General features: G+C 43.2%; 1 protein-coding gene across 2 annotated transcripts in view; it reads right to left on the bottom strand.

Annotated features, from left to right (window-relative positions):
• TYRO3 (TYRO3 protein tyrosine kinase) overlaps window positions 1-14309 on the bottom strand; it is a 60777-nt gene that overhangs the window by 31443 nt on the left and 15025 nt on the right. For both annotated transcript variants that reach the window (XM_083506815.1, XM_083506814.1), the window contains exons 4-5: window positions 5325-5495; window positions 706-792 (exon numbers count right to left, since the gene is read on the bottom strand). In XM_083506815.1, coding sequence (XP_083362941.1) covers window positions 706-792; window positions 5325-5495 — 258 coding nt within the window. The remainder of the gene's footprint in view (window positions 1-705; window positions 793-5324; window positions 5496-14309) is intronic.

Here is a 14309-nt window from a genome sequence, read left to right as displayed (position 1 = left end):
CTTATGAGGGGAGGAAACACCGCAGGAAAGTAGCAGTTGTGAAAGGAACAAAAATTATTAATAGGGCTCCAAATTACCAGCTTTAAATGAGAGCTTTGGCACTGCAAAGCACAGAAATCCACAGAAGCATAACATTCCTGAAATTTAATTGCCCTCACGGTGATCTGCCTCCTCTTGTTCCCTGCAGTTCACGAGATGCCAATGTATTGGGGGGGGGGAGTGTGGGTGTGTGGGAGGGGAGAGGAGAAAAGAGAGGAGAAGGTTTGGGGTGGTATTTTTGCTACGAAGGCATCAAACTTGTGCAGAAAAGGAAGATTTCCCTGTTCGTCCTCTGCAGATGACATCATTGTGGCCCACCTTCCTACCACAAACAGTTCTGATGCCCCGGTTCAAGGAAAATCTGTTATTTCGTGTCACATCTTCCCTTCCTGTGCCAGTTGGGGTTTGGGTTTGATTGCAAATTTTGCTGCAGGGACACAGGCCCGCATACCAAACAGTGAGCACAGTGCTTTATTTCATTTGCTGAGAAGAGAGAGAGAAGGCACTGCTGGAAAGCAGCTCAAAACTGTTCCTGTTGGGGGGGGGGGAATAGAAGGGAGGCAGGGAAGGAGGGAGAAACAGAAACTGTTTTCCCCTGCTTTCTTCCCACTCCTGACAGTCCATCCAATTTCCTTTTCTGGAAGAACAGGGAAGGATCTCTCTCACCTTTAATCTTCACAGTGGCCGTCCGGGATGAAGACAGTCCCTTTATGTTGTGGGCTTCGCAGGAGAAAACTGTGCTTTGATTAATACCTGGAATACAGCCAAGAAGTGGGAGAGCAGGAGGGGAAGGGGGAGAGAGAGAGAGAGAAATAAGAAAGCAGCACACAAAACTGCTGTACAGTATAATAATCCCCCAGCTTCAACCTCAAGCAGAATTTCAATTATGTTTGACACGCAGCTCAGACTCTCTCTCTCTCTATGTGCAACTTTTGGGGGCTGAGCTGGAAGCGGATCAAACTCACATGGATTTGGGTGTAATTAACATGTCAATCGGTTTTTTCTTTTCTTTTTATAAAACAGGAGGAATGTGGCACAGAGAAGCCTGCACTGGAAGCTGCTTCTGCAAAATATGAAAGGGAAGGTCAGGAATGGGCTGGGGGGAGGGCAGCCCAAGTACTAGGCTCTTAGCTCTCTCATTGTTGTTATCTCACTGCTGTCCTTGGCTGGACTCTCTCCTATTGTTTTGCTGCTCTTAAGTTAAGGCTTGTATACTCTCCATCCCTTTGTTTGTGCAATGCCTAGGAAAAGAGGATGCTTGGCCTGGCCAAGGTCTCTGGCTGATTTCAAATTACGGTATACCCTCAACCTCCACTAGAAACCAACAGGCACCTCTGTGTCCAAAGGCATGATGACTACATTGCAGCTTGATTAACGCCACTGAGATTCCACAACTCAGTGGCAACAGGATTATTTAATCGGCAGTCACAGAAATCAGTGCTTTTGTCTCCATCGTAATGAAGCGCTCCTTGTAAGCATTCACACATAAATGTAGCATTCTTCCAAGGGCACACTAATTGTGTCCTCTGGGAAAGAGGTCACTAGCTGCAGTTAACAAATTACTATTTCCTATTTTCAACTTTGCGCTTTTTATTGGGGAAAGCATGTACACACCACTAATGGGTCTGTGCAATGTTGGCCTAAGAGTCCAGAAACACATGGTAGGTTTCTGGTTGTTAATATGGGCATGAGTCTGGAGCGTACAAAGCTGCAAAACTAGTACCTCCCCAACCAGCAAAGACAAAAACACAGGGCTGGGAGAACTAATTCCCATTAGGCCCAGTAAGAGTGGGCAAATGACCAGGGATGATGGGAGTTTTAGTCCAGCATCTGAGGGGCCAAAGGTTCCCCAGCCTCGCAATAGCACAACTTTTCCTGCATCTGTCTTTTGTCAAGTTTAGTAGTTATATACAGTGGTACCTCGGATTAAGTACTTAATTCGTTCTGGAGGTCCGTACTTAACCTGAAACTGTTCTTAACCTGAAGCACCACTTTAGCTAATGGGGCCTCCTGCTGCTGCCGCGCCGCCAGAGCACAATTTCTGTTCTCATCCTGAAGCAAAGTTCTTAACCTGAGGTACTATTTCTGGGTTAGCAGAGTCTGTAACCTGAAGCGTATGTAACCTGAAGCGTATGTAACCCGAGGTACCACTGTACAGTACTTTGGAAGGGGTGGCGGGGGGAGAGGAATCCAGCCTTCATTTAATCCCAGAGTTACACTTCAGGTAAACGTTATTTTTCATGTGGGCAGCAGCAGAAGACAAAATGTCTGCAAAGGGATTTTGGTTTTGTCTATACACCAGAATATGAGTGTTTATATAAATAGTCTTTTAAAATTGAGGGTTTCAACACAAGGCAGAAAACTGCCCTCTCAGATTGTCAAAACTGAAACAATAACAACATTCAGATGACAATGGCCCCATTTACAGTAGACTACACCATGTACTACATTTGAACCAAGACCTTCAAATCAGGCCCCTCCATTTTGTAGGGTTACCATATTTCAAAAAGTGAAAATCCAGACAGAAAAGTTGTTGAGATTTGTTTGTTTGTTTGTTTTGCCAAAGTTGTTGAGCTTTTTAAAAAGTAATTCGCCAAAATCTACACTTCTGACATGGCTTGCCATACACCTGAAGAGCAATTCAAAATGGCTGCAGACAATCTTCCCACCCAGAGGAATCATAAATACCAGGCTTTCTCTTTGCTCAAAGAAAATGCTGGTAGCAAGCGAGCTATATGAGAGTCTCTGGACGAGCAGCAATGTCTCAAGGTGCCTGTAATTATGGCAGGACTGAAGGTTGCTCAGCCAGGAAGGGAATACTTATTGGAATGTTTACTTTGCCCTTTAACACACATAGGGATTAAGTGATAAAGAACAACGCCTCTGGAATGCCACCTAACTCAGCATTATTGACATCCTGCTCACAGGAAGCACTAAACTGTTGTTTAGAAAAACTGGGTCCTTAGACTGGACTCAGATGACTTTGAGAGCAAATGATAGATTTCTTTTTCAATGTATTATTCTGTTTTTCATTATTATTATTTTAAGGGCCAGTTTACTTTTTATGTCTCTAGTTTTGTGAAAGACAAAACAATTATTTCAAATTAAAAAGCAGAATTGGGACACTCCTGGTGAAGCTTGCCAGAGAAATGACTCTGAAGTTTCTATCTGAGCTTTTGCCTGCTTCACTGCCCTTGGTACAGGACAAACCAGAGTCTGAAACAGTAGCTGAGGCTGCATTTTAGGAGCGTGATGCACTGACAAAGCATGTCTGAAGTAAGCTTGCATTATCCTTGCTGAAAATTAGGAGTAGGAGTGGAAGATCAAAAGATGGAGACAGATGACAAGATACATTTTAAAACACAGGGTGATATATTCTGGCTGATAACAGATCGAGCAATGCTAAGAGCATTGCTTTTTTTGACGGTGGTAACACCCAAAATGTCCCCAGTGTTTTCCAGGTACAAAAAGAAAATGCAGGCACTCTGCTCTGAGGAAGGTGCAGCAATCCAGCGTTTGAAGATAAATCAACTGACTGCTGAAATGTTGGCCCTGCCCCACTTCCCCACCCCCTCGGCTAATTATTATTTCCTTTAAACATTTTGCTGCTCTTTCCTGCAACACCAGCTCCCCACACCCACACGCTTCTTCTTGCATGCCTCAGGAACTGTGTGACCCAAAGATAGCACACGCGGGTTCACCTTCTGATCCTTCCTCTTCCCTTCGGAGAAAGAACCTACATGCAAAGCTCCATGGCCCTTCTTCCTTGAGAACACAAATGTCAGTCCTCCTATAACTTATAAAAATCAATTGTTTATGTTGCTATCAGCAGCCAGATTGGTAATAGCCCAATACTGGAAAGCATCAAAAGTTCTATTTGCTAATGTATGTAACATTGCTTCATCTGAATGTCTGGTCAGACAAAGACATGTAGTCTGGGCCGAAGCCAAATTGAGCAGTTTTGATGCGGATTGGTCTCTATTTGTTGTTGTTGTTGTTGTTGTTGTTGTTGTTGTTGTTGTTGTTGTTGTTGTTTTTACTATATAAATACTCCTCCCATGACTCAGTCCTCATTGTGGTTGGTTTACATAACATTCATCTTAAAAGCTTGACTGTATGTAACTGCATCTCTGTGATTTGTTTTATACTGAAATGCTGCTTCTGTTTTTATGGTTATGTGTTAGTTTGTACATATAACCTGTGTGTGTATTTGTGTGTGTGTTTTCTTTCCATGCACGCTACATCTATCATGGGCTTTCATGCAAACTGCACTTGCTGAAATTCCTTCCTCTACCCAACTTATTAAAGCTGCAGGAGACCTGCCTTCGATCTCACCATCCTAACTGCTGTTGTTTTGGGATAAAGGAGATCATAATAGTGAGGGTGCATGCAAGAAATCTGATGACTCAGTAGGATCAACCCTTTGTCTATGACATTAGGACAAAATGGGGGAGAAAGTTTCTGGTGAAAGTTTTTGTCACGTTACACTGCTGAGTTAGTACCAAGTCCTTCCTCTACTCCTTTCAGTACGAAGGTCTGGGAAGGTTGTATAGCTAGACCACAGAGTTCTAACCAGGTTCATTCAACTGCATAGGAATGTTTCAGTAGCTGCGAGTTTCCCATTGCTGCTCTGTTCTATTATATTTCCCTTCAGCTGCAATGGGGCTGGCTTTTTGCCACGCTGGAGGAAACAGAAGCACTCAGAACAGCTTAAGGCATTAGAACTGATAAACCAATTGGAAAAAATTAAAATCTGTTAACAAGAATATACACCAAGAAGAATGCCTAGAATGAGTGGAGTATGGTTTTTTTTTGTGAAGGTGTATTTGTTCTGCGGTTATCTAGTTTGCCCCACATGGAAATTCCATAGAAATTTTACCAGAGGTAACCTCATCTTTGGTGACCTCTACTGTATACAGTCGTACCTTGGTTTTCGAACAATTTGGTTCTTGAACATTTTGGCTCTCAAACCCAGAAGTGACTGTTCCGGTTTGCGAACTATTTTTGGAAGCCGAACGTCCGATGGCGCTTCCGCGGCTTCCAATTGGCTGCAGGAGCTTCCTGCAGCCAATCAGAAGCCGCACTTTGGTTTCTGAATGTTTTGGAAGTCGAACAGACTTCCGGAACGGATTCTGTTCAATTTCCGAGGTATGACTATACTAGATACTTGCTTTTTAGTCTCACGTAACACCAGCAACATGACACTGGTGCAATTTGTATGGTCTCTTCATCAGCCACTCCACTCCTTTTCTAAGACCCTGATTTATCCTAGGAGGAAGCCTTACCTGGCACATTTAGGGTGGAGGGGGAGACGTCGGAACGACCAACTTTGGAATCGCCCATCCACCAGACAATTGTCACTGGCTCAGGTGGGCCAGCTGCAGCACAAAATAGTTGGAAAGGAGTATTGGGGATTACAGACAGATCTTCTGGCTCAACAGTGAAGTAAGGAACACCTAGAAGAACAAAGCATAAATGTTAGCAGTGGGAGAGTTTTCATTATGATGTGCTGAAACCATTTCTTTAAATTCTTTCACAGTAGTTTGTACAGAACATTGGCTGCCAGGGCTCTAAAAAAAAACCACACATATTTTAAGAAATGGAACATTTTACATTTATGGTACATCTTTGCCCTTTTCTCTTTGGTTAGAGCTGCCTACAGTACAGGATCCATTTTGTCCTGTGTACATTTACACTATGATATAACTGAGTGGAATAGCAGTAGGAAAGGTTATTTTTAAAGACTGCCTTTTTAAAGACTTCCTGATGGGCTTTGAAATTATCAGGCAGGGGCCCCAGTTAAGCAGAGCAGCAGCGGAGGCTGCAAATGCATGGCCCTGGTTGAAAAGTTTGGATATCACCAATCAGCTGTTCAGCAGAGGAGGAGGAGGAGGAGGAGGAATGGTGGTGGGGACCAGATTCAATTCTCCATTTGTTCTCCCAAGCAGATCAGTGAAATTCCAGATTTCTAAAAAGTGGCTTCATTATTACCCTTGGGAAATGCATGTGTTTTTATTACTGTAACCCGTCCTGGGACCTTAGGATGAAGGAAATAATAATAATAATAATAATAATATCTGTTTGCATAGAGAATTCCCTAGCTGGTCTGAGGCCAGGAAATTATTAGTCAACACACTCTATTGGAGGAGTACCTTGCTTCAGTTTTATTGTGGCTTTAAAAGCTAACTGCTTGGAGAACAATGCTACGAAGTGGAAAATTTGAGAAATTGTAAGAATAAATGCCAAGATATTCATTAGTAATAATGCACATATAAAACACCTCTCATGGTTCCTAAAGAAATGTTTCAAAGACATAATGAAAGCAAGATGCCTAACTTCTAAATACAGTCACTGTTAATTAGAAGACATACTATTCTTTTATGTTCTGACTTTGAACACCTTTCCTTAGGAGTTTTAGGAATATATTAAAAATGCATTCGCAGAGTCATGCTGAACCTGGAGCCATGCCTTACTCTAAACATGAAATATAATTAATACACATCCTGTATTATTTTTCAAAATGTCTGTGGGAAAAAGGAGTTTTGTCAGACAGTAACTTAGCTAAAAACCAACTGCTTATTTAAGACAGTAACTTTTTTGCTAGGACTCAAAAGGAATATTGAAAAATTATGGTAGATTGCAGATCTAAATACCACAATATGAAATTTCAGAGAAACCAAAATTTTGAGTGTGAGAAGGCATAGCTCAAAATATAATAAAAATGAGTTTTGAGGTTAGTTTGATTGCAAGATAGACCTGTTCTGGGGAACAACGTGAGTTTCTCTATGAAAACCATTGTTCAGAGTTGGGGAATCTCTCCATTTGGCCCACCAGGCCATTTTCCCCAATCTATGCCCAGCAGCCTCACACCTTACATCATATGGGACATCAGGTGTGGGGCAGGTAGAGATGTGGCTAGGGAGCAGGGCTAAACTGATATGATCAGCTGATATGTAGGGAGTCGGATCACATCTCCCTCACTCCTTTGACAGGTGAGTAAATGTGCCCACCTGTCAATCACATGTAATCATTGTGGTGTCGCATGATTGACTTGTTCTGCCCACCCGTCAAAGTTGGCCAAGAGGGTGAGTAAAGATAAATATATGACCCACTGAGCCAAAAAGTCTCCCCACCCCACCATGGTACCTCCCTGTGATCAAAGTTGGATCTGGAAATGCTGGATCTTGGATGAGTGAGACTGATGGCCATGACTTATCTTGTTGTTCTCTTTTCTATATACAGTAGTCGTCTTAAAAGTTCCTGCTGAAGTCTTAGTTTCAGTTTTTATCCTGAACTGTCCCTTGCTCACATTGGTGGGAGGGTATCTAAATGACACAATCTTGTGCCACTCTCATTGGTCACGTTCACACATCACAATAAACTGGACTTTCTGGCTTTGCTTATCGTGGTTTACTAAGCAAGAGATGCTTGCTTGACCATGCTGCCCAATTGCTCCTCCCAATTGGTGTAAGCGGGAGAAACAAACCAGGAAGTTTGGGTTTCATCTGAAATAGTGTTCATGGGTTGTTGTTCCCTAACAAGCTGCAGTTAAGAAGCGAACAATAATGTGGTTAAGGGCCGGCCCACCCATGAGGCAAGGTGAAGTGATTGCCTCGGGCAGCAGGCGCCACAGATGCAGCGATCTGGCCTCTCAGGAATGCACCATAATCTCTGCACAGGGACATTGCAATGCAGAAGTGAACTTAAAAATTACACCACAGCTCTCCATGAAGCAGGCCAGAGGTGGAGTTAAGGCTGCATGACCAGTTCTGCCACACTGGGTGCCAAGCCTAGGGGTGCCACAGGGCATGGCAGCTATGACATAGTGAACTGAGCAAAGCGGAAGGCAAGAGATGGGGTGGTGCTGCTGAAATCTGAAAGACCAAAGTCTGCCTCTGAGCAGGGATAAGGAGGAGATCGAGTTACCCATTCAAACACCTAATAACTTATGAAGAAGTAACTAAAGCTGCCTCTACACAACTGGAAACTAAAAAAATCAACTGGGACTTCAACCAAATGAAGACAAACAACCGAGAGAACAACCATCAGCCACAATTTTTCTTTATTTTCTATACAACTACTAAGCTATGTATTCCTTTGTATGGATATGTTTTGTTATTTGAAATTAAAAATCAGTTAAAACCAAAAGAACAAAGCACATCCCCACGTCTCACAATGAAATCAATGCAATTTTTAAAGTGCTTAACTTTGGCAGGATAATGCCACAAGGAGATATTTAGACCGTGACATCACAACTAGATTAAACAAAGGCAAGGCAAGAGACCTTGCTAATGCTTCTTCTCACTTTCAAGTCACCTGACCGCTGATTAACTATTTGACCATACACAAATATAGCAATCATGCAAACAGTTTCTGATAACACTGACTGCTTGAAGCATGAGGTTTTCTGGAATACACAGCACCTGAAAGCTCAGTCCCATCATCCTGTGGAAGTTTTGCAATTCCTGAAAACAACGGCCATTGTGCTGCAGATAAAGCCATTATTCTAGACGTGACATTCTTTTTGCTTCTGGCTGATTTCAACAGGGCCAGTTCAACCATTATGCAGATTGAGGCAGGAGCCTCAGGCAGCAGGTATTGGGAATGTGCAATGGGTAGTGAGCAGGTGTTTGCCTACATAGCTGCGTGTGCCACCTGCCCTGCCCTGTGCCCTCAAAGCTAGTCTACTGTCCACAAGTGTGTTGGAGCACACTGTCCTATCATCAATATTTAAGCAAGAATCAATAAAGTTAGCATCCATATGTGAAACAGGAGTGGGTGATTCTTGCCCTTTGCCTCAGGCAGCAAATGCCTTGGGCCAGCCCTGAATTTCAGGTACAGTTCAATGTAAAACACAATAGTCAAATATTGGGGAGAGCAAAGAATATGATAAAGACCACATGTCCCTGGGTAAACAGAGTGGGAAAACAAGACTTTCCTGGAAACTGATTAGAAGAGGAATTGCAATATGGTCAGATGTCATTCTGCTAATATCCAACACAGATAAATCCCACGCCAAACACCATGAGCTGCTGTTGATATCATGGCAAAATAAGTAGACAGAAGACCTTTTTGATATGTGGGATCTCAGGCAATCAGCTTATTATTAAAGGCTCTAAATATAGGTTTTGAAGTTCCGTTCCTGTGCTGATAAACACACCTGACAACACTCCCTGTCAACACCTTTCATGCTCTCTGTTATGTAAGTACCTGGAAATATTTGCACTTCAAAATAAGCAATTCAAGTTAGCTATTTTACTCAAAACAAGATAAAGGAAATGAAATTAACTACACACACACACAGCAACCAGGCCACAGGGTAGATACCGTCCCCCCGCCCCACCTCTGTAGTACTTTTATTTGCTTATCATCCAATCTTGTTTACTACTGTGGACACACCTGTACAATAAAACTATGATAAGCTCCTGAGCAAACTTTCTTACCATCAAATATAAGTTTCCTCTTTCTGCCCTTTTTATTTATGAGAGAGGATGATGGGTGAATTCTGAGTCATGGAGTCCCTGGTTCAAATGTCTCTTCCGCTAAGCCATTCATCAGGCGGCCCTATGTATCTCAGGTCTAGCACAAACATGAACACACACCTGTCATTTGATACCTGACAGTGTAACACAGTAAAGGCAAAACTGGATGTTATGCAGCAGATGCATTCAACAGTCTCATACATTTTTTAAAAAGCAAGGAGGCCGCAAAATTTGAGCAGTGAGGGGAAGGGGAGCTTAATACGGCACGCTTCGCTCTGACAACTCCCTGCCAGCATGCAGTGCTTTTCCACCCTTAGGAGAAAAAGATAATGAGTACTTGTGCCTTTGCCCAAGCAAGTGGGAAAGTAGCTGGGAGGTATTTTGAGCAAGACAAGCAACCAAGGGGAAAAGATTTTAAGAGGCCCCTTCTCCCATCACTCTTTGACACAGAGGTGCAAAAAGAGAAAAGTTGGAAGCCTGCTGCCTATGTTTGCCATTTTACTCTTAGCTCGCTCCTTGCTGCATTATTCTTCCAAGCACCAAATAACACATATGTTCCACATTAGGAAATCTTGCTTCAATATTGGGAACCAATTTTAAATGGCAGCTTCTTTCGTTTTAGCTCCTAAATAAGAAACGTAATGCCAAATCTTATAGCCCTCTGGCGGTACTGGCTCTAAATTCAGTAAAATAATTTCTTAAGTACAGTTTGACCTTTAGATTTCGGGTTAAGGAAGCAGAAGCCGGTTAGCTTCTGAATAGGTTATATATATGCAGAGTGTTTTTATAACAAGGATGCCAAAGTCTAATGGTGTCTCTTTCAAGTCAGACATACCTGGACTCCTTTAATGGCAGACGGGTAGCAGACTTTGTGTACGTTAGCAATGGTGTGCTATTTCATTACCAAACAAAATTGCAAGAGAATATATGAATGCACCGTATTCTGCAATATTACAAGGGTTTTACATGATTATCACTAATGGCTGCTCATTAAGATTTCAAGGATGCTCACTCATCCTTGCTGCAGACCTTGAAGAGCAGGAGAAAAAAGTAAACCTCTTTGTATGCTGAAACATTTTCCTCTGGAAGGGCAAACATTTTCTGAGTTGCCATAAAGTTGACACAAAATGCTTATACAGTGCATATTCTATTGCCCTGAGATGTACAATGCTATTCTATGGCGACAGGCTCTTCATCAGGGCTGCAGATGTCTCGTGTTATCAGGGATGGGGAGCCTGTGACCCTACAGATGTTGTTGGAGTCCAACTCCCAACAGCCCCAGCCAGCATGGCCAATGGTAGGGTGAAGGGAGCTGCAGTCCAACAACATATGGAGAGCCACAGATCCCCACATCCCTGCATTTAATTATTATCTGCAGTACATTGGCTTTGTCCTTCATTGTGCACCCAAACCTTCCAGTTCTAGAAGCTTTGTTGGAAATGGCACATGAGCAGTTCATCCTAGTTATCATCCCTGCCCATCTCAAATTGGATACCAATTCATAGGACAAAATATGTGCATTGATTAAAATGCTGCACGAAAAGGATACCTGATACAACTGTGTGGCCATGGCAAGACTTCTTATTGCAAGCTGATTTAATCAATGTAATACTGCACATCGGTAAACTAGGGGGTGAGGAGAGACATAAGCTGAATATTGGGGCAAACTTTGCATGTGCTGCATTCTGAACAAATGAAAGATTGGTGGACTGCTAACTCACTAGGGTTACTCTGCCAACAAGATCAGATAACTCCGATAGAAATCTGGATGAGGAACAATTCTAGTATTTATACCAGGCCACGCCAAACTACTGAAACTAAATTCTGCCCTAATGCATCTATGTGAGGGTACATTGAACTGAGGCATCCACCATAGGCTGAATGAGCCTCCCCTTTTCCACCGTCCCCATATGCACCATCCCCATCCATCGACATAGGGATGGTGCAGCTAAATATGGCCTCTACACAAATAACATTCACTGTGTGCAGGCATAAATATGTGGTCAATTTCATAGGGAAAATCTGGCAATTAGCCACACAATTGGGTTGTGCATTGGGTTTTATGTGCATAAGACATATTTGGATGTATTGTCTTTGTGTGAATGACAAGGGTTTGAGATCTGCTCATGCTCCCCACCATACGATTGGACAATACCTTCCAGCCTATTTGATCCCAAGGAAAGAAACTGCTGCATGGTGGCTTTACCATGTCAAAAAACAACAACAACAATCCACAGTAAGAAAAAAGATTTACAGTGGAAAGTGAAGCTACATGAAGAAATGGCTCAATATATTTTGATGCCTAAGGCAGAAAATTCATACTGCACCCCAGCCCCACCCTACTCCTGATCAGCTGCCCAAGGCAGACTGATTCATCATGCCTGATAGTATAGCATCCCCTTTAGAACTGAAGCTCCTTTCTTTTCAGATAATGGGAGGTGCCTGATAGTATAGCATCCCCTTTAGAACTGAAGCTCCTTTCTTTTCAGATAATGGGAGGTGACTGAAGAAAGACCATTTGCTCTTTTGTAAAACAACAATCCTCAAGCTGAAAAACTTGGAAAATCCAGTTATGCATGGGTGTGGGTGGGTGAGAGAGAGAGAGAGAATGAGAGAGGATAATGGATAAATGGGGTATATGTTTCTGGTGTGTGAATAAGAAGGGATGCCTGAGAAAGAGAATGAATGGATGATGGAGAGGAGAAAGGGGCAGAGAATGAAAATGGAGTGGCAGACAGAGAGAGAGAGAGAGAGAGAGAGAGAGAGAGAGAGAGAGAGAAAGAGGAGGGGTGAGTGGCAGAAATGGATGGCTGAGTGTGAATGGGATGTGCATGTATATGCGTGGCTAAATGGAGTGTACAGTGGATTGGCAGATGTGTGTGATTGTGCATTTGGCCTTGCCTAAATTGGGCACTACTGGCATGTGGCCTCTGGATGATAGTTCACAAAGGAATACAGCTCTTGGGTTGAAAGGGATGCCCTGCCCTTGCACTAAGCAGCAATTTGAACTCATGCTCATCAAATGTTCTGTTACAGAATATTTTGGTACCTAAAAGATTAAAACATGTACCATGGAATCAGTTTCAGTGGGCGACACTCCACAGATGCATCTCTCCCCAATTGCCCAGTCATTCTCTTTCTCATACACCCATTCTTATCCACACTGCACAAGTACATATCCTGATCATCCATCCTCCTCCTGCTGCCACAAATCTGAAGATACCTTTATTTATATTTTTTGTATTTATAGAGCCACAAAAAGAGTGTGGCCCAGTAACAGCAGCTCAGTTACTGTATATACAGAATAACAAGTAATTGTTCCACCTTCAGACGGTTAATTGCAGTCTTATCGTACTCTCCGACCCTGATAGAAATTTGCCTCCATCAATGACACTTATCTTTATCTCCAAGCAAATATTTAACATAGAATTGAGCTGCGCTCCCTGGCAGCTTGGCCAGTAAAGGGTCAATAATTTGCTGTCAAGCTCCAGTATAGAAATTGCAAAACAGAAGGGCCCATTCCACCTAATGGTTGTGGCAAAGGCACACCCCTGAGGACAAAGAAAGGATGTATTATGCACTCCTGGCCTGGGAGTAACAGGCACCTCCTTTCTCTCCAGCGTGGCAGACAAAGTCTAAACATACACCTCTGCATTACATCCAGGCACCAACTGCCACGGGAGATTACATCTCTTCTTCTTAAAAACAAACCACTATGAAACCTCAAATGACTAGGAAATACGAAGTTCTTCATGGAAAAAGACAAATACCTGAAGCAGCACAGTATTCTGAGCCCATGCTGGGACACTGATTCAGCTGTGAGTCAGACAGGAGAGCGCTGCCTACTCCATCAACGATGTAACTCTGCTGCAGATAGCCTGCAGCCGCCGCAGATTCCCTTCCAGAGAGCGTGCAGATCTGACGCTGGCAGCTTTATGAGGTCTGCTAGCATCATAACCCTGGAAGGACGTACAGCTGCAAATGCAGGGAGCCACCCACTCTAAATGGTACACATTTATGTTGATACCAGGCCAGAGTGCTGTTCAGTGTATCCTCTAGGTTTGTGCGTGCAGTCTGTGTGAGCCAGGGTGATGCAGACTAGGACCTGGGAGACCAGGGTTTAAACCCTCATTTGGGTGACCTTGTGCCAACCGCTGCATCTCAGCCTAACCTACCTCATGGGGTTGTGGTGGGGATTAAATGAGGAGAGGGGGAGCCATGAGCTCCTTGGAGAAAAAGGTGGGATTTAAATGCAATAAATTATAACAATAAATACTGTGTAAAACCAATATGCTGTCAGTCTGGGCAAACCTGGCAGATGCCTCTCTAGCACAGTTAAAAACATGGCTCATGGGTAAACAATGGCTGTCTCGTGAGGTTCTCCCTGGCATTGGAAACATGGGTTATTTGAAGGCCTGAGCAATGAGCCTAGAAAAACCACTGCAACCCTATATTAATCAAAAATTCATTTTCTGTAAGGCACCAAGGGACATTTAGAACCAGGACTTCCAGAGTAGCCGACCTCTAGCACTTGGTCTCCTACGTCACTAGCATTCTGATTTCTGAACCAGGCAGGTTAGGCTGTATTAGTGAAGGCTGCTTTCTAGGCTGAGGTACCGTTTCCATTGCTCTCATGGGACACTGTAGTCTAGGCATCCCCAAACTCGGGCCCCCCAGATGTTTTGGCATCACAATTCCCATAATCCCTGACCATTGGTCCCGTTAGCTAGGGATAATGGGAGGGGTAGTCCCAAAACATCTGGAGGGCCGAGTCTGGGAGTGCCTGCT

This window comes from Podarcis liolepis (assembly GCF_965112155.1).
Source record: "Podarcis liolepis genome assembly, chromosome: 1".
Lineage (NCBI taxonomy): Eukaryota > Metazoa > Chordata > Lepidosauria > Squamata > Lacertidae > Podarcis > Podarcis liolepis.
Note: the sequence above shows the minus strand (reverse complement) of the source record. Positions and strands in the feature narration are given on the sequence as shown.